Source organism: Numenius arquata, chromosome 1 (assembly GCF_964106895.1).
Source record: "Numenius arquata chromosome 1, bNumArq3.hap1.1, whole genome shotgun sequence".
NCBI lineage: Eukaryota > Metazoa > Chordata > Aves > Charadriiformes > Scolopacidae > Numenius > Numenius arquata.
The window spans coordinates 84,928,482-84,950,067 of record NC_133576.1 but is presented as its reverse complement, the minus strand read 5'-3'; the positions used below and the strand labels follow the sequence as shown (position 1 = coordinate 84,950,067).

Here is a 21,586-nt window from a genome sequence, read left to right as displayed (position 1 = left end):
TGACTCACTGCAGGAGGGGTTGGACTAGATGACCTTTAAAGGTCCCTTCCAACCCAAATTATACTATGATTCTGTGTGAATACTCACTCTTCACACAGAAGTGTGAACTGCTGGAAAGTGACATCTCCTCCTTGAGAAGGGCATGTGGAGACTTCAGACTTAGCTAAAAACTAACACTGATCGGCATCCAACTGATGTGACACATGCCCAAGCCAGGCCTCTGGAGACCTCATCTGACGTCCATAGCACCAAGTGTCCCTACATGGTAAAAAACCCCAAAAGGCCACCTGAATTGGGAGCTAGGGTACTGGGCTGTACAAAAGTGCTCCAACCATTGACATCTTGGGCATGAGCCAGGAACAAGCACACTGGGATCCCCTAAAGGCACGACAGAACAGCAGAAATAGCAGCAGATTGTTGTCCACCTGATGCAGCAAGGGCTATCTGAGCATGTGGTGAGAAAATCATAACTTTTCTTTGCCCCAAAAAGTCTGCATTTTTGAGGTAAGTTTTGTGAGTTATACACATTCAAAGCTAAGTATATGTGAAGACCCACTGATATCTTCTTTCCAGTCCGCATGGCTGGTATTGAGCAGGCCTAGAAGAAATATCAGAAATTGTTACTAACTGGAATTTTTTATTCAAGGCTACAAAAGCAGAGTTTTTCTAAGACTCAGGGCCTTACAAAATGCAAAATCTGAGTGTTCCATTAATGTTATATGTTAAGCACCAAAGCTGACACAATCTGTTCAGGACTTCATTTGGTGTGTAAAAACCCTGTCTCAAGATAACATGGGAAAGCAACCCAAATTTGGTCCAAATCTATGTCTAAATAAAGACATAGGGAAGGTATAAAGGAGTGTTTCAAACAGGGTCTAGGGAGTGCCACATCCAAACCTCATCCCCCACCTGCAGACCTAGGTAATGCGAGCTATCCTAGTCTTGTTACCTTGAGTCCTGGGTCCCAGACTTTCAAAATTTAAGTCTAAATTCGTGAAAAAGTGCAGCAGAGCCAAAACAGAGAAGGACAAGCACCATTTTCAACTTCTGTCACAGGTCCCTAACGCAGAGGTAAAACACACGATTTTTTTTCCCTGACCTAGCTCTCAGGGAACTCCTCCTCATTTACGAGTTTAGAGGTTTATCTAATGCTAACATCAGCTCGATTGGAAATAACATATGGAATTGATCATGCTTCTGAAAGAAACTGTAGCCAGGGGAGTCCTAGAGTATCTTGTCAAAGAGCAGGAAACATTTTGAAACTTAAAAAAAGACTATGTTATTCAGAATATTTATTGATAATTGTAAAATAGTGTTTGATAATTGTAAAATAATGTTATTCAAATATATATGTAGAGTTAATAACTTTTAGCACATCTTAGAGCTGCTAAATTAAATCAAAAATACATTGAGGTGAAAAATTATCTTGGTCATTCAAGTTGGTTTTCTCTATTTGGATTCTTAGTTGTCTTGATCTAAATCTATAGAGGATGTCTTATGAGTGTCACACACTCCAGGTAACATTTGGTAATGAGAAAAGTCTGGCCTGTCTTGGGCCTTGCATATATGTACCCAGAAACTTCATATAATACAATTCACAAGATAATGGGAAAACCTGAATGAGAATGATGTAGTTAGCTGCCAAAGGAGTGTGTGATAAACTCTCAGCTAAGATCTCAATGAGGCAATCAAGGTCACTTCCTACAAGAATCAGCAAAGAAACAAAGTGAGGACACTAGGCCTCTTCCATGTACTTTTTGGGGCTGAAGCTCACATTCACCAGTGGTTCAAAACCTCTTCTCTGCCTTCGGTGCTGGAAAAGCACAAGCAGCAGAACAAGCGTGGCCAAAGCTGTAAGTGCTCCTCCAATTGTGGATCCAACCGTGACAGCCCACATTTGGGTTTCTTCCAGTGAACCTAGAAATACGAAATGTCTGAAGTGAGGACAGCACATAATTTCATTTCTCAAATCACATGGAAGAAAGAAAATATCCCATACCCTGGTAATTATGATCACTTGTGTGGCCTAGGGACCCACTGGCCACAAGGGAAGCTGGTAATTCACCATGTAACCAACACACATACCAGAGCCAGAGATGTTTGCTGCCACAGAATTCTACAGCTGAATTTAACCTTCAACCTTTCATACAAATTAAAGTGTTGAGAACAGGAAAGATTAACAGTTACAAGACAAAAAGATCATTCTCTTATCTAATTTGGCCAACTTTTGAATTATCTAAGCAATTCTTTCTATAGTGACACTTCAGCATAGCTGTTTCCAAGCTACTTTGGTCAGCAGAAAACCCTCACATTTTCCAATAGACCACAAAGCAGCCCATTGTCAAACTCTAAACTGCAAACACTACTTAGTGTGATTCTGCCAACTGGCTCCAGATTGCATCTTCTGATTTTGAACCACTTCTGGGGAACCACTTCTGCCTTCTAAGATAATATTGCCCATTCTTATAATAACCCTGCTCTGCTTGGCTGAATAACTTTATTTTCTGTTTTCATTTATGCTTTCAGAAGCAAAAATTGCCTGCTGTCCTGTTCTGAAAAATGCTACATATACTGAGATGGCAATAATGACATCTGACTAAATATTCACAAAAACCTCTCAAAAGGACTTAAAGTATTTAGAAGTTAGTTAGACATATGGGCTTAATGAGACAGATGGCTCAAGAAGATGTCACACTGACTATAAAAGTGACTAAAATTTGTGTGCCCCGATCCGCAGTCCCTATCAACAAGAGTTGAGGGCAATCATGCCCAAGTTCAGTAAGGTCCCAAATTAATTGTTCACTGCTTTACCACCTCTCAAGTAAGAGCCAGCAATGTATTACATACGTTGATTTCTAATGTGGTTACATGAATTAGAATTAGCAACTTATATATTTAGGTAAAAAAGAAGGGTTTGGATGTAAAAACTGGATTGTCTGAACACAGACCATGCAGACAGGGACAGATACGCTGTTTCACAGTGAGCTAGTAATTTATTTAGGTGGGAAATAAAGAGAAGCAGCAGAATCACAAGCTGCATTTTTTCCTCTCTGGGTACCTCGTGCCTGAGGAGGAGCAGCATTTCCAAAGCAGAAACAGGGACAGTGGTCTAAGGGAAGGAAAACTTAAACTCCATAAATGAAGAAGTTTAAATTCTCTGGGGAAATTCTGGGGACACCCCTGAGAAAAGCAGTGCAGAAGCAGCTAGCATGTCTCCACAAGTCGGGGCTCCCCGGCATGAATACAGCCTGAGGACAAGGGTTTCAATCTTTTGCAGTCTATAGACCTTTAAACAGTCTCCACAGATTAAAACCACAGATACATGGTAATCTTTTAGAAGAAATTTCTGGCCACATGGGTTAGATAAGCACCTACTGCCTCTCAAAGCAATAGAGAGGGGGAGAAAGAAACTGCTCAGATTTAATCTTTGGTAAAACATCTGAAGCATGGTTTTCATGTATTCCTTACAGTTTTGCCTTTTACAAACATTTGTAACTCGTGTTGCAAATTTTTGATTTTGTGCATAAATATTTTGCTTTCTTGTTTTTTGTCTTTATCTGTTTTGTGTCAAGGGTAATTTCAAACGAATAGACAAACCCTAAGGCGTATCACACCTATGGGCATGGAAAATCTTCAAAATTGGGGGTTTTATAACACAAAACATCCAGGTGCCTCTCTCCAGTGTATCCAAAGATTAATGGAGTTCATCTCTAATGAGATTCACGGTGCATTATTATTCAGGGCCCCTGTGCAAAACAAGTATTTTCCAATGACCATCATAAGCTCCCTGGCAGAGCGCCTGACCTCTGACAGGTTAAAGGATCCTGTACCAGGCATGAACAGCACTGGGAGCAGGAGCCAAAATCAAAGACTCCTCAACCCCAAAGGAGCATGTTGTCGATGCCGGACCACCTCAAGCTGATGTATTTCACAGCAGAGCAAACTAAGGATGCGCACACTTGTCGTCACCAGGGCTTACGTGATGAGTTTTGACTACCTCTGCTACCACACGTGATTGCTGGTGAGCAGGCGAACAGACCCAAGTGTTTTGTGAGAGGTGCCTTATTTTCCATACACCTGTGTTGCTGAAAACATGAGCTCTCGTCTCTTGGCCTGGAAGAGTCTGCACACCTCTGAGACGTACCTGGCAGGTCAATGGCGTAGGTGTAGCCAAGCTGCTCCGCAGTTTGGAAGAGCTCGTCGTTGGTCACAGGAGGGAAAAAAGGGACCATGTTATACAGTCTGTTGTGACCGATAGGGGCCAGCTCCTCAGGCCAGGCATTGTCAGGGGGATTAAACCGCTTCATCCACTCCTCAAAGATGGCATCAGTAAAAGAGTGAAGAACCTGCAAATCCAGACATGGGCGGCACACTCATTAAGCTCTTCCTGGATGCAACAGCATTTAAAACACTCTCGCCTAAGGTGGCAGCACCATTGAGAGAGAAGAGGGTAATCTAATTTAGGCAGGATTTACAGAATCGGAAACCAGGACAAAGTAAATTGATCTCCTGCATGGTTTATTTTGCTGTATATGTCCTTGTTACTCCTTGTTCATAATAAGCTCTTTCTCCAGACAGTTTAGTATCAGCCAGCAGTGAATGGGCAGGTCCATCCTCTAGAGTGAGGGCCCACTGAATGTACATCTAAAACAGGTGAATGTACATCTATAACAGGTGAATGTACATCTAAAACAGATTTTATTCCCTCTCATGTTTGAAGAGGTATGAAAAATTGTGGGAAATTTGATTCCTTCACACTCACTTAATAGTGTGCCACCAGTTCCACAGCTCTAGGTACTCACAAATTTGATCAGGTCTTGCCCAGTGTGCCTATAGGTCTACTAATACAGGAAGGTTGTTTGCAAGTTGAGTTCAGACAAGTATTACAAATGTCTGGGGCAGTTCAAATTAATTTCTGAGGTACTTATGTTTTTTAATTACCACCCTTGAAAAAACTTGGAAAATATCTCATGGAAAATAATCTTGCATATAAAATTACAGCATAGTGAAATGAAGATTTCATTGTTTAGAAAGGAATTAATGTAGGACTTCAAGAATTATTAAGATAATAAGCTGGGGAACCACTACGTAAGTATTTAGGCTAACTTTTCCAACAAAAGATCACAAACTTAAAATAAAGCTAAGAAAGAAATTAATTGCATTATAATTTCTCTATACAATCACTGTGGTTTAATCTAAGAGAGAGGAAAAGAAATTGGCATGAATTTATTAGGAGAGAAAGATGGGTAAGCAGAGTCAACGGTTGGCTTTTTATTTGCACATTGCTGTTTGTGCTACTTATTGCAGCGCAGCACTGTACCAATGCACCAGTGAAATCATGTTATTTCTGTTCTCCAAAAGACCCTGAAATTAGATGTGCATCCTTTTAGCCTGTGAAGTTTTAAACAAAGAAACAATCTACTCAGTCTACTAATCTAAAAATACCTAACCCCACTTGCTATCTTGTTGCTGTAAAATTGTCTGGTATAAGCTATTAAATTTAGATACCACCTAATGAGAGGATTCAGGGCAACATGACCTGAGATAGCAGCTCTTTTCCCTAGAAACTTACTTTATATTTCACAAATCACCCTGAGATTTCTTCCATCTTCATTTGACCATTATGCAGGCATGGCAATGCTCAAGAAAAGAGAAAAAAAGATTCTCCTTTTCTATTTGAAGGACTTATTTTTAGGGAATTCACTTTACTGGTTTTGCAAATCTTTGGTGAGACAGTTTCTCTGAGCCACTGCCACTCACTCTGAGGGAAAAAGACATACCACAAAGATGGGATCATTGGCGGCTGCATGAGGGAGAACACTGGTCCCATTCAAGAAAGAGTGAGCCAAATTATGAAGGCTCAGCATCGGCGAGTTAAGGGCTCCATCTGGTTTATCAAAGCCCTCCAGTGCATTCCTGTGGACAGGGGAAAGCAGCATCAAGTAACCACGTTTTGCTGACAAACACACACGTAAAGAAAACCCATGACCCAGCCGGCTCTGGAAGAGCCAAAGGCCAAACCTGAAACTGAAACTGGAATTGCGGAAAAAGGGGGGGCTGTCGAACTCCCGCAGGGAGAGGCATCTCCTGACGTCTTCCACGGTGGGCAGCTGCTCGCCGGAGCCCCAGGGCGGTCGCCGCCGCAGTGGTCCTTCGTCACTCCCGTTGCACAGGGTGACCAGGCGGTTGTAGTCATCCAAGCTGAGCATGAAACAGAAAGAGGCACAAGTCAGAAGAAGGTGATGATGCCCCGGCTTCTTGTTTTTTACTCCCGTAGTATGGAAGAGGCCTCGGCTGGACATGTGAGAGAGCAGGGATTAGGGACTTACACCTCCTGGGGCATCTGGGTTCACCTCCTGTGGCCTGGGAACTGAATTTATCACAGGACTGCCACCATGCCATGACTTTGAATGGCTCTGCAGCCTCTGTGGACCATCAGTCATTTGGACCAAGACTCACCAGGCTCATCCTCCACAGAAAGCGGATGCTTAAGAAAAGGCAAACAAACTCCTTCCACACCTATTCCCCTCCCGAGGGCTTTGTAAGAACAGTTTTTGCCAGACAGTCTAAAAGAGTCTTTTGAATTGAAAAACTTTCAGTCCTGGGTAAGCACTAGCTTTTTAACTCTTAACAAAGAGGAAAATAAACAGGAAAGTCCCACTGTGGGGTGGGCTAAGAAAATGCAAGGAATGACGGAAAACAGGATTTCACTTTCAATCTTTCATCCTCTTTAGAAGAAAAGCAACTGCAATGCACTACGTCCTCTTTTTTCAGGGCCTGGAGGACATCCTGTTGTTGCAGGGTTTGCCTACTAGCTAACGGGGAGCAAGTCCTTTATATTCAGGAGAGAAAAAGGGAGAGAGGAGGAGAGAAACAGTGTGTCACTTGTGAAAAAAATTCTGTGCTATTCAATATAAAATGAGACTGCATTCTCAGAAACTCCTGAAGTAAACAAAAGCCCTTCTTTCTTTAACCTTGGCAAGGCAAAAGTTTAGTCACTTCAGTTTTTTGTGTAAAAACAAAACCCTATCTATCTTACAGAAAAAGTAGGGGCAAATTTAAAGCCAACTGACGCCTAAAGCTAGAATTTCAAGTAGCTCTTTAGCTACCCAGAGAAAGAGACTCTTTTGAAAAGCCCTGAGCTTTTGGTACCTCTGTCTGACTGACTGCACGCTGCCCCAGAGCTGACAGGAACGTTTTATGAGGATTGTCACCAGCAGCATCTTATGTCGTAGTGCCCCAATCCTGCACATCAGAGCCCTGCCCTCACCCAAATCAGTATATGCCTACAGAGAGCTGGCAGCAAGCTCCTGGCTCTCTCTGTGCTGCTTTCCATGTGAAATCTCAGCCACTGCGAAGTTAATCCCCAAACTGCGCCAAATATATCAGGTATATATTTATATATACAGGTATACATTTATATAAAGATATATTTATATATTTATAATATAGAATTATTTTTTATATATATATATAAAAAGGTATATGTATAAAGATCTCACCCAAGGAACAGATTTTTTTCAGCCTGTCTCTAGCTTCCTATATGCCAAAAACAGTTTTCTGTTTCTGCTGCCAAAATCAGTGGGGTGTTTGTTACAGAGAACCAACACACGGGCATTTCTTCTTTAAAAAGATACTTGCCAATGCGCAAACTCTTCAGACTTTTGGCAGCCTCAAATTGGCTGAATCGACTAAAATCCTGTAGCAAAAGAATCATGTTAAAAAATATGTTTCCCTAATACCAGAGGGGAAAGTTTACCCAGCACCATCTACACACAAACCAATGGTGATTCCCAGTTTTAAAAAAGACGGCTTGGGCTCTTTTCCTGCCGCTCACTCACACTGAGAGTGCTGCCCACACTCTCAGTACTGATTGAAAGCAAGGTTTGATCAGTATGCAAGCTCGCCCTAGATATTCTCGTACCTGTTACAAACTATTTGCCACCGGGAGAACCTGGAGCTCAGGCTGATCAGCCCCGGGTCATCTAGCCGCGATGCTCCGAAGAGCTGATCCGTGCAGACGTCGCACTCGTTTCTACCCGTGGCGAAGTTCCAGTAGGGCAGCGCGAAGGAGTCGTTGCCCACCAGTCGCTGTAATGGACACAAACACATTAGCAGGGAACAACCTTCAAGAAAGAGAAGTAAAGAGAAAGGAAGGGACTCCTGCAAGTTGTTTCACTGCGTATTCGCTGGATATTTCACTGGACATTCTGCTTTTCATTCTGCATTTCAACTACATACACTTCACACAGCTGCTCCAACTCCTTTCAAAAGATCAGGGTGTTAAGTCAGTCCTAGCAAAGACGTTGTCACTAGTTATTCTACTGTTGGCCTGAGCTTCTTTTGGCAATGTTGGGCTTTCTACCAACCCAGAGACCGGGCAGGATCAGAGAGGAATTGAGCCTTAAGCAAGTAAGAGGTTTTCTGAATGATGTAAGTGGGTAACGAGTAAAATTGTGCATATGGTTTGCTTTTGCTCCAGAAAGGCTAGCCCTGGGGAACAATCTGAACTTGTATTAACAGAGGAATACAGTGCTTTTTCTCATGCTTGCTTGTTAGATGCGATTTCACACAAGCAAGATCCTGCAGCAATTTTCATACCAACCATTTTCATTAGAAATCTGCAAGGTTAAAATACAGTAACATTGCCAATGTAGAAGTAACGCAAAATAGAGTCAATGTTTTGATAACTGGCTGTCAGGCACGTTACCACATATTTCTTTTAAAGACGTATTGCTAAATATGTGCACGTATTAAATGTATAGCACAGCACATTTAAAGGGTGTAATATTTAGAGCTGCTTTCACTGGGAGAATATCTTCAATATCAGCAGGCAATCTCCGTTACCAAGTTTTACGTGCATGTGTTGCTTTCATTTTATTAATAAGTATTGTTAACTCACATCTTCTGTCCCCTGTTGGGGAGGTGAAGAAAAAAATCTCCATGATAACCTTCATATCATTGTTCATAGTAAGAAAATGTTCAGTCCTCAGTATCTTGAAAGCAGTAATTTCACTTTAAATAAAAAAGGATCAGTGAGAAAAAGCTCCTGGGAGTTTGAGTAAGAATCTGTCCTAGGAAATAGCTTACCCTTGGCCGGCTCGACAAAGTCACGTAGCAAAAGAGAGAAGCTGCGTGAGGAAAGGGAAAGGCTGTTCAGCTCACCTGCAGGTCTCTCTCCAGCAGCAGCAAATGGTACCTGTGCCAAGTAACAAAGGCAGGTCCTTGATGGGAGAAGTCGATACCTGTGAAGGGGCGGCCAGGTCCTACAAAGAGAAGATAAAATAAGTATTTAGGCACCAGATGAGGCAAGAGAGAAAGACAGCACCTTCTTCTACTGCCTGGAGTGGAGTTAAAAACATGCAGCTCTGCACCGTTGGAAAGAATGCACATATCAGAAGCTACAACACTTACATGGGACAAGTGAAACAAACTCCTCTGTAGATATTCTCTTCGGTGCTTCTCAAAACTTCACATTCCCCCAAAAGTTGGATATTGTGAAGATTTCTTATGCCATTAGTGGATTTTGGTCTTAAGAAGCAGTCTTCTTGTCTAATATCTTAGCTCCTTGCTAATATGTACCATAATATCTCATCCTCTTGCTCAGTGGCAGGACTTACACCATGTATCTATCGAGAGAACCTCAGTATCTTCCATAACCTGCCAACAGTAATTCAACATGTCCTTGCCAATCTTCTTCAAATTGTGCTTGTTATTTCTTGTATTGTGCTTTTGTTATTACACATGAGAACTCAGATGCTCAAAGACTAGGGGCTTCAAACCACATATGGATTTGTTTATCACTGAAGTAAGCTTCAACCCAGACAAGAATTTATTTATCACTGCAGCAGCACTGAAGCTGCCTCTTTCCCTTTCCACATGACCTCTGAAGGTCCTCTGAAGGACCTTTGCTCTTGCTAGGCCAGAGGCTGCTCCCTTCAGCCCTGCAAAATGGAACCGTGTCAGAAGAGGAGACTGAAGAAAACCCACTGCAGGGTAGCAGATACCCTCTAGCAAGGAGGTAGATATGGGCTGCTCAGCTTGCACGTAGGACTGCTGGGTAGAAAAGCCATGCTGCTGCCTCCTCCTGCCAGAGCTGGGCTTTGTGAAATGGGGCTGGCTTAGGTAATTCTGTCTAGAAGAGCAATGAGGACTAGGAAACCTGATTTGGAAGAAAGTATGGGGTTAGATACTCAAACCTCTAACATGGTTTGTTTTTAAAAGCCGGTTGTGGTTAGTCAGGCAAATCCCATCCTCAGTGACTTGCTGAAGGTCACAGAAAGCACTAGCACTCTAGTCCCCAATATCTCTGCATGGTCCCTGCCTTCACCACCACAGAGCTCCTTTCCCACTGCTGCTGCATCTACTTTTTCCTGTCAACTAGGAACATCTTTTTGAAGCCCGTCACTGCCTGACCACACTTCAGTTCACCCAATGGTGGAGCCTGTGACTGCCTCTGTCAGAGGGAAGATGAACCAGGAGTGTAGCTGGTGTGCTCTAGACACCACAGGGTATTCGGTTGCGGGGACCAGACTGCAGCAGATCTGAAGGCCCTTCAACTGCAGGTGGCCACCAGCTTCTCATCATCAACTGTTTCACTCCACAGATCTGCTCCTACTGGGACTCACTGCTTGCTAAAGTAACACAGCTGTGTTAAGCACACTTACCTTTGTCCAGCAATGATACTTTTCACCCTTTCCTTTACCTGCAGAGCCCCCTGGATAAGAAAAGCACTAACCTAATAGTGTGTCTCTGACTGAGTAGTAATGGAGCCAAACAAAGTAGTTATAAATGCTACAGTTGGCAATTTGCGGTTCCTCTCCGGTGGGACCAAGCAGACTCATCCAGTGCTGAGTTGCAATCACATAGTCGGGGTGAATGGTTGTCTTTGCACGGTCTAGAGCATCGAAGAACTGCTCTCTCTCCTCTGCCGTCAGGGAGTGGACATCCTTCCTGACAACTGGTGGCTTCTTCACATTGCAGTCGGGGCCGGTCCAGCCAAACTTGCAGTCACCGCAGTTATAGCCAGCAAAGTTTCCTGAATCAAGAGGGAAAGAGAAGTCATGACATTATGAATCAGGGAAAACTATCAGTGAAATGCAGAAGAATTAAGAATTAGCACTCTTTTTCCCCAGAGACACCAGTTCCTAGAAGGGACAGCATCTGAGCAGACTAGCAGATTTGCCAATTGCCTAACCAGAAGGACGGCTCTTTTCCCAGAGCCACGGAAGGACCAAGAATCACACTCAGCCAGCTGGGAAGGTGAAGCGCTGGGTGATGGACTTGACTCCCCAAAGTGCTCAGAGCTCTGCGGAGCCCTCAGGCACGTGAGGAGTCTCACTGAGCAGAGGGCCGAGCACTTCAGGTTAAGCATGTGATTAAGTGTTTTGCTCAATTGGCTCTCAAGTACTCCCAGACTGCCAGGATCAAACCCAAAAAAGGGTTGGCTCACATGCATCCCTGAGCACAGAAAAAAAATCCCCAAACAAAGCAGTTCTCTTAAGGACAAAACTCAGGAAAAAAATGAACGTCTGTTAACAGTGTATCTGGGACCCAACACAATCCAGGACAAGCACCAAGGGTGCTGCAGGTCACGCTTTAAGGATTATTAAATGGTGCTGCAATAAAAGCCTGAGAAACACTGCGGTACCTTCGTTCCCTGCTAGCATCGGTCTGAAGGCAAGTACTGGGATTCGCTCCAGGCTATTAGCTCAGACCCCTTCATGTGGTGGAAGAGCCCAGGAAAGCAGAGCTTGCTTTAAGCGTGGCTTCTCGGCCACCATGGCAGACTGCCAGTAGCAGCAGAAAGGTTCCTGCTGCAGCTCGTTTTGCCTTTGCCAGGGGAGATGAGGGAGGGACCATTCCCGCAGCGGACATCTGCCTCCTGCCCGCACACACGGACAGGCTGCTGGTGTTGTTGCACCTGGTGGTGCAGGGATGTAGGACAAGCACTGCTGCCAGGGGAAGGAGGGAGCAGAGGGGGAACCAGGGGTCCTCTGGGATCTCCAGTCAGTTCTCCAAAATCTGCATTGAGACTCTCTTAACCCCACCCTCCCTCCAACCCCACGTACACACTCACTCTGTAACAACCATGCCAATTGTCTTTCAAAATGCCACAAAATCTCACTGTTCCCCACACATAGCGGCACTGCTAGATCCAGGACAGACTTTGGGCTAACATGGTGATGGGGTAGTGGCTTCTAAAGTGTTCCTGGATGGGCAGACGTCCCTAGGCTCTAGGGTTGAGTCTATGAGCAGAACAATGGTTAACACTAAGATTTCAGATTGTCCGGGGCTACAGGGCTTATTACCAATTTCTCTTTCTGTGAGGGCCCTTTGAATCTACACAGTTCTTGATGCCAAAGATCATTTTATTGGACAATATTCATATTTTAGGTATATTTTACGCACCTCCTCAGTCTATGAAAAGAAATTCACAAAAGCCTGAAATGTTGAGTCATCTTCATGTGAAAAAAGCTCTTCTCCACCTGTATGGCATTTGAAGCCAGATGAACCAGTGACTCCTCACTTGTTTCTCTTGGGCAGGTGCTAATTATATCCAATCGATGCTCTGCGGGACTTTCTTCCTCAACCACCTAATCTATGAGGTAATCCAAGGGAGCCATTCTTCCACCACTTCATCAGGCACTTTTCAATAGGACATGAGCTTTTACTGAGTAAGAAGGAGGACTGCAGTGAAGAAGAGACTGGCAAATAGGAGCTGATTTCCAAGCAAAGTGGTATTTTACACTGCAGTGTTACTCCTGATTGTGTTGAACACTTTTGTAGCATTCTTAGGTATATTTGGCAATGTTCTCTTGTCAGAAATCACAGAATCACAGAATGACATGGGGTTGGAAGGGACCTCTGGAGATCATCTAGTCCAACCCCCCTGCCAAAGCAGGTCCACCTAGAGCAGGTTGCACAGGAACATGTCCAGGCAGGTTTTGAACGTCTCCAGAGACGGAGACTCCACCACCTCTCTGGGCAGCCTGTTCCAGTGCTCTGCCACCCTCAAAGGAAGAGGTCTCTCCTCAGGTTTAGATGGAACTTCTTATGTTCAAGTTTGTGCCCGTTACCTCTTGTCCTGTCACTGGGCACCACTGAAAAAAGACTGGCCCCATCCTCTTGACACCCACCCTTTAAGTATTTATGGGCGTGCACACAACACGCACACAACATAACACTTCCATGCACACAACAATGACACTTCCATGAAATCGAAAGTTGCTTTTTGTCATTTTCTCTCAACAGACTCCATGCATCGCAGGACTGTCGTTATGCAGCAGCTGAAATGGCGAGAAGCTGATGGAGATCTGTGGGTTTTCCCACATTGCAAACAGGAATGACTGCGGTACTTAGACACAGGCTTTTTACGTCCCACCCAAACCACTTTTTCAGCATTTGTTTCTAAAGCACTCTACCAGGCCACTGGTCTGGAAACGATGCATTGCTGTTTTCAGAAAGTTCGTTTGCTGCCTTGTGGACTTCCCGCATGGCAGCACTGTGAAATGTATGTCCCAGTCTCTTACAACTCAACTTCAATGTCTGCTATGCTGGTGATGGTGGACTTCAACAGTACAGCTCTGGGAGGACAGGAAAAGTAATCTCATATTATCACGATAGAGCAGATAGATAGTAAATATTTTTACTAAGACACAAGATCCTTTCGAATGAAGGGGCCACAGAAACATGCAAGGATTCATGCCCTAGCATTTTTTGCCATCAGTGACTAACACCTAGCAACTCAGTGTACTACCTCTGAGGCTACGCCAGGGACAACAGAGATTATTGTCACTTCTTGTGGTTCCTAGAGAATATAGTGTAGGAGGTCGTTCTGGCACACAGATAGGAGATCATGTCACAGATGGAGTCCAGATGCTCCCCGCTTGTTCCACTGCTTTCAGGAATGACCACTGTACTGTCGCTGGGCAAAAAAAAAATCATCTGGGGTGTCTTCCCCACTAACTCTTTTGTCTGGAGGTGGGATTAGATGCCTCAGGAACTGTCTTCTTCCATGCCTAATCTCACCATCATTAATGGTGTTCTTTCCCAGTCAAGCTGGGTGATCTAGTTGTTTCTGTAGGCATTATGGCCATGCTACTTCTTCCAGTGGGTCAGTCCATGGGCATGACACTAGAAAAAGATACTTCTTATGACACAACACTTGGTATGTGTTAATACACATCATTAGTGTATGCCAGCACCAGTTATCACATACCACTGTAGCTGCTTCTCAACCCCACTGGCTGTCTGAGCTCACAGACAGGGATTTTTCTACCTCTAAGCAGTCATAGCATGTGGTTGGCCTTCCGACACTGAGCACAACATGAATTAATAACTCCATCAATGCAGTGTCTTTTCTTCAGTAAAAAGGAACCCACCCAATACTCACCATCTTCGGCCTTGTTTTATGAAATCTGAGCAGCTGCCACGCCTCTTCCTTCCACAGACACCAGCTTAATACACATCATTTATTGGATGGGGAGAAAGCACTCCTTTTCAGACTTCTTTAGCCATTGCATTACAACAGGAATTACATTTGATTTGAAACACCAGCATCCAGGGGTAGGATCAGGATTGCTACCACGTGAGGCAAATGTTTAGCCCTTCTGGCTCTTCTGGCTCTTCATTTGGATGTGCTATCAGGCTGTAGAACATGGAAGATTTGTACCTAGCACAGGCTTTAACAGGGTCATCCAGGTATGGTTATAATGTAGTATTATCCCACAGCCACATTGCCTTACAATAATTTGCCAATAATTTGCCCACAATTTTACCTAATGGGAGGGCCATCATATCAGCTACATGGCTTAACTGGCATTTTGCTTACAGCTAAACAATAGAATTTAAACCTTGTGTCCCCAGCTTGATTAAATATTGCACAGCAATGTGAAAAGATTTAATATTTTTTTTCTCAAAAAACTTTTTTGGGAAAAAAAAATAGAGTAATGTTCAGCACATGTCCACATGTCAACTGTAGAAAGTGGCAGGAAAAGAAATGAATGATAATTATGTTTAACTCCTCAGTGAATTCAAACTACGTCTTTGTTTAATCACTGTCACAATCTGTACTAGCAACCACATGACTGACTGCAGTGTTTTTTTCACAATAATCTTCTGTACTGAGTTTTCAAAATGCTATGCCAGATCCGTATCCCACTAGTACAATTTTATACTTTGAAACTCAAAATAGCACTTAGTTCATAAGCTTCTAAAATAGTATTCTTCTCAATTAAATTTAACTATCCCACTGTAATACTGCTTTGTTGTGTAATTAGTGTCAATTTTCAGGGTTAGGCTACTGAATCCAACATTTTGTCTAATTCAACATATGCACCTTATTGGAAAATAAATTACCACATTCCCCTTCACATAGTACTGCATGCTGTCAGGAACTGTCATCAGGTCATTTCAGTTTAAGAATTTATATAAATTGAATTAATATTAGGTGCACCCAAACCAACTGTGGAACACATACAATGGATTCAAAACCGAAATTAGACAGGAACTAAAAACATTTTGCTACCTCCCAGGTATATTCATGCCATAACCACATCTTTTTTCTAGAGATGATATTTTTGCAGCCACCAACACATTGAGTGAAATGTGCAGCAAGCGCCATCCTGACAACAGACTTACAATTGCCTTTTTGACCATAGCTCTTTGTACAAAAAGTGGGAAGTAAAGCTGTATCTTTCTGTTGTACTAATCTTATTCTGTTATATTTGTCCCCAGTTAAAGAAAGGATAATGCATATTATCTGCTAAAGCCTAGAAATTTCTTAGAAAATTTACATTAATTTGAGAAAAAATATAAAAATAATCTGACCCCACAATAACCATTCACCTATATTTGTTTGTGTTTGGGATTTTCTTTTTTTTTTTTCTCCCAGAAATATTCAGCACTCAGACCTAGATGGATATGATTTTAAGACATTTTGCCTCAATCAACAGCTACAACAAATGGTCATATTTTCAGAGTTCCTTTTATTCTTAGATATTAAATTTTTAGCAGAAAGCTCAAATGGATTAATTTATTGCAAGAACTCCAGAATCCCTCCTTTGGAAAATCCTGGCCCCTGTTCCTTACAGCTCCTCCAGGTTTCCTACAGTACAGCCATCAGCTATGTGACGCATTTAAATGGCACTGTCTATCCAAATATAATCAGCTGCATGGCAGTTGGAGTTCCCATGCTTATTGTTTACACCGTGTCTAAACTATAAATTAAACAGTGCCAAGATGGCACTGGAACACGTTAAAATGCTAGAAGGAGCCTTGGTATGGGCTGGAGTTTGCACAAGCCAGGAACCATTTCAAATAGGCAGTTTGCACCTAACTGCATTTGGAAAATAAGATACCTTAATAGTAGAGATGTGCACGGTTCCACGTCCCTTTGAAGGAGAATATTTAATTTACGTTCCCTACCATAGGTACCATAGCCCTAGATGCCTAATAAACACCACACATCACACCACTTAAAACTCTGGTGTGCAGACAGCCAATCAGTGTATAAAACAGAGTGAAAAAAAAATACAACAAAATACTAATAGACACAGACACATGATCACCAACATTGTAAAAGCATCAGATCTAATTCAAATCCCACGGAGTTGTGCACTTCTTAGTGTTCTCCTAGAAATGCCTTTGCAGGCAGCAAGCAGCTCAAGTAGAGCCCAGGAAACCTTTCTGATAATTATCCTTAAGGATGCCTTCCACCTTAATGTTTTATCACTGGTATATTTAGATAACAGAGACTGCAAGGAGAAAGAAGAACACAAGTGGAATAAAAATGCAGTGAGAGAAACCAGATTTAAAGAGCCGAGGAGAGCGGACAGCTCAGCAGAAGTAAGGCTGAATGACAGGACACTACGTTCTGGTCACATAACTTGGGACCCAGCCCTGCAAATATCAAATACCGGTGCTTACCTCCACTGGGACAGGCAAATTAATGTCTGTCGATGCAGACCATGTCTGTCTACACTGCTCTTCAATTTACCTCCAGGTTTTGATAACCTAGTTACTCAGACTGCATAAATGTTGGTGTGTGCCCATGGGCTTCAGTGCTGTTGTGACTCAGGGTCTGTGCCTGTATGTGATACCTGACTTTAGTTTTGGAGGTATATAAGAACCTTTAAAATTAAAAAACCCTACATCCAATTCTTTTTTTGTAAAGTGTCTGGAAAAGTACCTCCACACAAGCATTTGAAATCTAGTCAAAGGAAGAGATAAAAACGGATTTATGCTCTAAAGTCTGTTATTATTTTAAGGACCTTCAGTAATGTCGTGTATCCATTTAAGTCATCTGCCCTTACCTCTCTGCCTTCAGTTGATAACAGCACTGCAAAACTTAACCTTGTGGGCTGAAATTTTCTGCAGCGCTTCTTTCTCAGGTTGATCTGGGCTTTTTTGATAGTGAGAGCTGAGATATACTTCAGACAAAACAGTTCAGCTAGTTTGAAGAATCAGGTTGAAGGAAAGCAGGTTATTCTCCCCGTGTTAGAAAATTCAAATGACTTTGTTTCCAACAGGAAGCCCCAGGCTGCATTTGAAGCCTGCCCAGCAGGTGACTTCAGTGCTGGAGATATGCCCTTTGCCTGACCGCTGGTAGCATCTCCTGCCAGCCCTGCAACCCAGCCTGGGCTGAAGCTGCGGTTCCTGCTCATTTTAACCCTCCTTTAACCAGGGCTGCTGCTGAAAAAAAGAGTCCTGTCGCCTTAACCTGTCTTGACCTCACCTTCCTATTCCCTCCCTCCTGCCAGTATTCGTGAACTGGTCTCATTAGAACCTGAGCCTTTTGGCCATGTCAGCCTTCAAGCACATCAACTCCCATTTCGCCACCAGCAAGTGAACACGGAAGCCCATTGTAAAGTCACAGATGGGAAGGAGTGACTGGAGATGGGGAGGAAAAGGGCAGGATGGCCTCCTTGGTGGCTGTACTGATTCATTTTGGATCAAAGTGAGTTGTAGACTTAGTTCATGATACTGGGCAACACCGCAGCCAGACATCTACCCGTTTTCAGTGCCCAGGGGTATATCGTGCTGCAAAGTACTACTCCAAGAAGACTAAATCTCTAAATCTCTGATCAATGCACACTGATACAAGCTCACTTAGCCACGATTAGCAGTGACAGAGGTTTGAACGCAGCACTGAAACATCCCAAATTCTGCAGAGAAAGGTGACGGGTGGCTACAGGGACAACTCCAGGGAGAGAGAGGAAAACCCAAAAGTTTGCATGAGAGAAAACGCTTTTTCAACTCTGTTGCTCTGAAAAAGTGCTGATGATATCATGAACGTAACAGTATTTTTAGGAAACTGGTAATATTTGAAACCTTCTTGATGCCTTTTGCCACCATGAATGTTTCTGGCCTTCAGACCCATCCATCCCCATCTTCTCACCCCAGCACCCCTCTCACCTGTGCACCGACAGCTCTGGTTGAAGAACTTGAGGGGCCACCGTTCCCGGTCATCCACATTTCGAAGGGTGTAGGGGCCACTCCAGGGCTGAGTGTCCGCCTGCACCCCCTGACACTGTCCCCTGCCCTGCAGGGACCCGCAGATGTTGTCTGGCTCCGTCCCCAAGGCCGGGCAGCAGCGCTTCAAGCGAAGGTCATCCACTGTCATGCAGGCACGGGGGAACTGTGCCTGTGCCCGGGGGGCACAGCAGCAGCTCAGGTAGCCCAGCCCAGCCCAGAAGAGCCACCTCAGGCCACCCATTACGGCTGGCTGCAGGTTCTGCTTCTCTGCTGGACCTGAGCGAGCAGAGCAGGGAGATCTCCGTGGTGGGACAACCTGGCCTCGCCGCCCTTCCATGCCCCAGCCGAGCAGGATAATCCCTCTCGCTGCTGAGGATGCCGGTGTCGGGTGTTTGTTTAATCCGGGTCTCTAATTGCCTTGAATGCAGTTCAAAAGACGGGTGCTTTGGCTCTGCGGTGCCTGCCCAGCAGCCACGGCTTTGAGCGAGGTTTATATACAGGTTGGGAGAAGCCCTCATTAGAGGGATTAGAGTGGCAAAAATCCTCGTGTTTTGCACATGACATCAAGAGCAGAAAAGACTCCAGCGTGAGAGCAAGTTCTGCGGGCTCTGGCAGCTTGTCAGGAGGGTGAATGCCTCAGATTTATTTCTCCATGTCTTTCATGAGCTTTGAGAAATTGACGGTCTTGTTTTAGCTGAGGTGGCTGGAGAAACAGGTTTATTCTTTTAATCAGAACCTGTAAACAGCTGATAAACAGAAGGGGAAAACCTTTCTCTTTTCAGCTCATTCACTGCAAGATTATACTTTCCACTAAAGCAGCACCAGTAGAAAATGAACTGGAAGCGCAGAGGACAAAGTTGCGTCATTAGTGAAAATTAATAAACTTGGTAGTAACAGACTGGGATGGAGACTCCACCTGCTGACTGCAGAGCTCCAGTGCTTGTACTGTAAACATCTGAGTGGCAAGTGGAGAACAGTCCCTTTCTTAATAGCCTTTTCGCATGCAAAATAAATTATTGAAATGTTTTTAAAGGGTCCTCGTTTGCTTTCTAATCCTTTCCCCATCATTACACCAGAGGTTGTTTTGGGGCCCATCGGGCTGCTAGACTTTCAGAACTGTCACAGCTGAGCATTTATGACCCACCTGGCAGCAGACAGTCTGTAAGATCAATACACACACCAGACATGCAGACCAGTGGTTTTGTTCAGGACATCAACAAAAATTACTTTAAAAAGCTGCTCGCATGGAGCACCTTTTGCCCACAATGCAGCTCCTATGTGCTAGAGGAATAAAATGAATACATCAAAATAAAGTAGTGATAAGTCATGAGACAAGTCTGAAGCAATAGCTATCTGTTCAGCTCCACCATACTGAATTAAAACTGGCAACTCCCTCTGCTTCAATGAAAGCTTTGTCTACCTCCCCCCCTCCACACTAAAATTGCTTAGACATATTTGTAAGTATGTATAATGAAAATAGCTGTAGTTGTGACTGTGCCCCCCTCCACACTAAGATTGCTTAGACATATTTATAAGTATGTATAATGAAAATAGCTGTAGTTGGGTCTGTACTAGTCAGTATTTCCATGGCACACTGTTCTGGCACAAAAAGTCTATTATCTATGCAGCAAACTTACTGCCGTCATGCAGCTAAGGAGTTCATCCATACTGCAGATGCTCGTCAGAGTCATCAGCACTTTCAGGTTGTCCAATCTTTATATAAAAAATTTACTACATGCCAGACAAACTAAAATCTTAAGCTTAAACTAAAATATGATTCTGCTTAATTTTTGTAAGCACAAAGCCAATTAGCAATACGACGTAGGGGTTTCAACTCATCTCCCTTAGGACTGAATTTACCTGGAACTGGCTTTTGCCTGCTGCTCTCAACACAACATGTGAAAAAGACAGAAAGTAAGACTAGTTGCTGGAAAAATGTGCTGAAAAAGCTCAGGAGTTATAAATGGAGGCACTAACTCAAAAATGCTCTGAACAACGCACCTCCCCATATTACTTAGCACCCAAGCAAACTCTCTGGTGTGGGAAAGATCAGTCTTTGAATCTAGGTTAGACAATGTCTTGAACGAAAGTTACCTGAGAGCAATTACAGTGAACACACATTTATCAGCATCACCAAAAAAAAAATCAAAAAATATGGATAGAATTCAGCTAGCTGGTTAAACCCCTGAACTGAAGTGTCTATACACATAATATGTGTGCAAGCAGCCATTATAATCAAAGCTGGCTCTGTCCAGACACCCATAGGAAGGTATCTAGTGCCACTGGAGATCCTATATGAAGCAGAAAGAGTAAGCACAGAGAAAGGCGAGGTACTGAGGCAGGCAAGGCAAGGTGAGGCAAGAAGTGCTTATAATGTAGCACATGAGGAAGGAGAAATGTGTCGTTTTCAGAGAAGTTAGAGTGTGGAGAAAAGGAATAGCAGAGAGATGATAACATGGAGATTACTTAGTGAGCAGGGGAAAGAAATTTGTGAGTAGAAGAGTGGCACATATGTAGCTTTTCTTATGATTACTTCCCTCCATCACAACCACATAATTTTACAGAACTGGGAGCATGCTACAGCATGCAGTACTAGTATAGATGTAGCGCTAGCCTCTGGTCCTCCCTAATTCATCATTTTAGGAGTGCCCTCCCTGGTCAGGGGGGGACGATAGAAAGAAAAAGATGGAGACATCCAGCATCCTGGCGTCACTGTGTCGGTGCCCGTTGCAAGCTTGCCGGCATCGGCAGCCACTCACCGCTGCATGACATGCAATGCAGAAGACACCAAGCAAAATGACAAAAAGGTTGTTGTCTTTCAATTAGTCAGCAGGAAAACAGCAGGCACTGTCTGCTTCTTAGTGCCTCACTGTTGGGAAGTTCCCGCAGCTTCCCCGCAGCTATTGCACTTAAAGAAAGGAGCTGTTGTTAAGGCTGCACGATATCAGCACTATACCGGTTCATAAAATAGCATGCTGAATGACTTTTTATTTACTAAGAGTTTTTACTATCTCTTGAAAATTAAATAGCACTGTGTGTTGACACTACTGCCTAGAACCGCTTGCCTCAGCTATCAAGACTTTTCAGGCATTCAAGCACATGAGCAAAA

General features: G+C 43.5%; 1 protein-coding gene across 1 annotated transcript; it reads right to left on the bottom strand.

Annotated features, from left to right (window-relative positions):
- Nucleotides 1-1,735: 1,735 nt before the first annotated feature.
- On the bottom strand, nt 1,736-18,718 carry DCT (dopachrome tautomerase). The gene is made up of 8 exons (XM_074147106.1): nt 18,418-18,718; nt 10,739-11,038; nt 9,166-9,266; nt 7,925-8,091; nt 6,022-6,201; nt 5,781-5,916; nt 4,145-4,346; nt 1,736-1,917 (listed from the first exon to the last, which is right to left on the bottom strand). Exons 1-8 carry the CDS (start codon nt 18,716-18,718, stop codon nt 1,736-1,738), a joined length of 1,569 nt encoding a protein of 522 aa, XP_074003207.1.
- Between the last annotated feature and the right edge of the window lie 2,868 nt (nt 18,719-21,586).

Bases quoted from the DNA above. Each gene is read 5' to 3' on its own strand.
- DCT (XM_074147106.1), bottom strand. From the start codon at position 18,718: ATGGGTGGCCTGAGGTGGCTCTTCTGGGCTGGGCTGGGCTACCTGAGC. The intron at 8,092-9,165 runs GTGAGCTGAACA...TGTCCATTACAG, and splicing joins TGCTGGAGAGAGACCTGCAG to CGACTGGTGGGCAACGACTC. The intron at 5,917-6,021 runs GTTTGGCCTTTG...CCCTGTCCACAG, and splicing joins AATTCCAGTTTCAGTTTCAG to GAATGCACTGGAGGGCTTTG.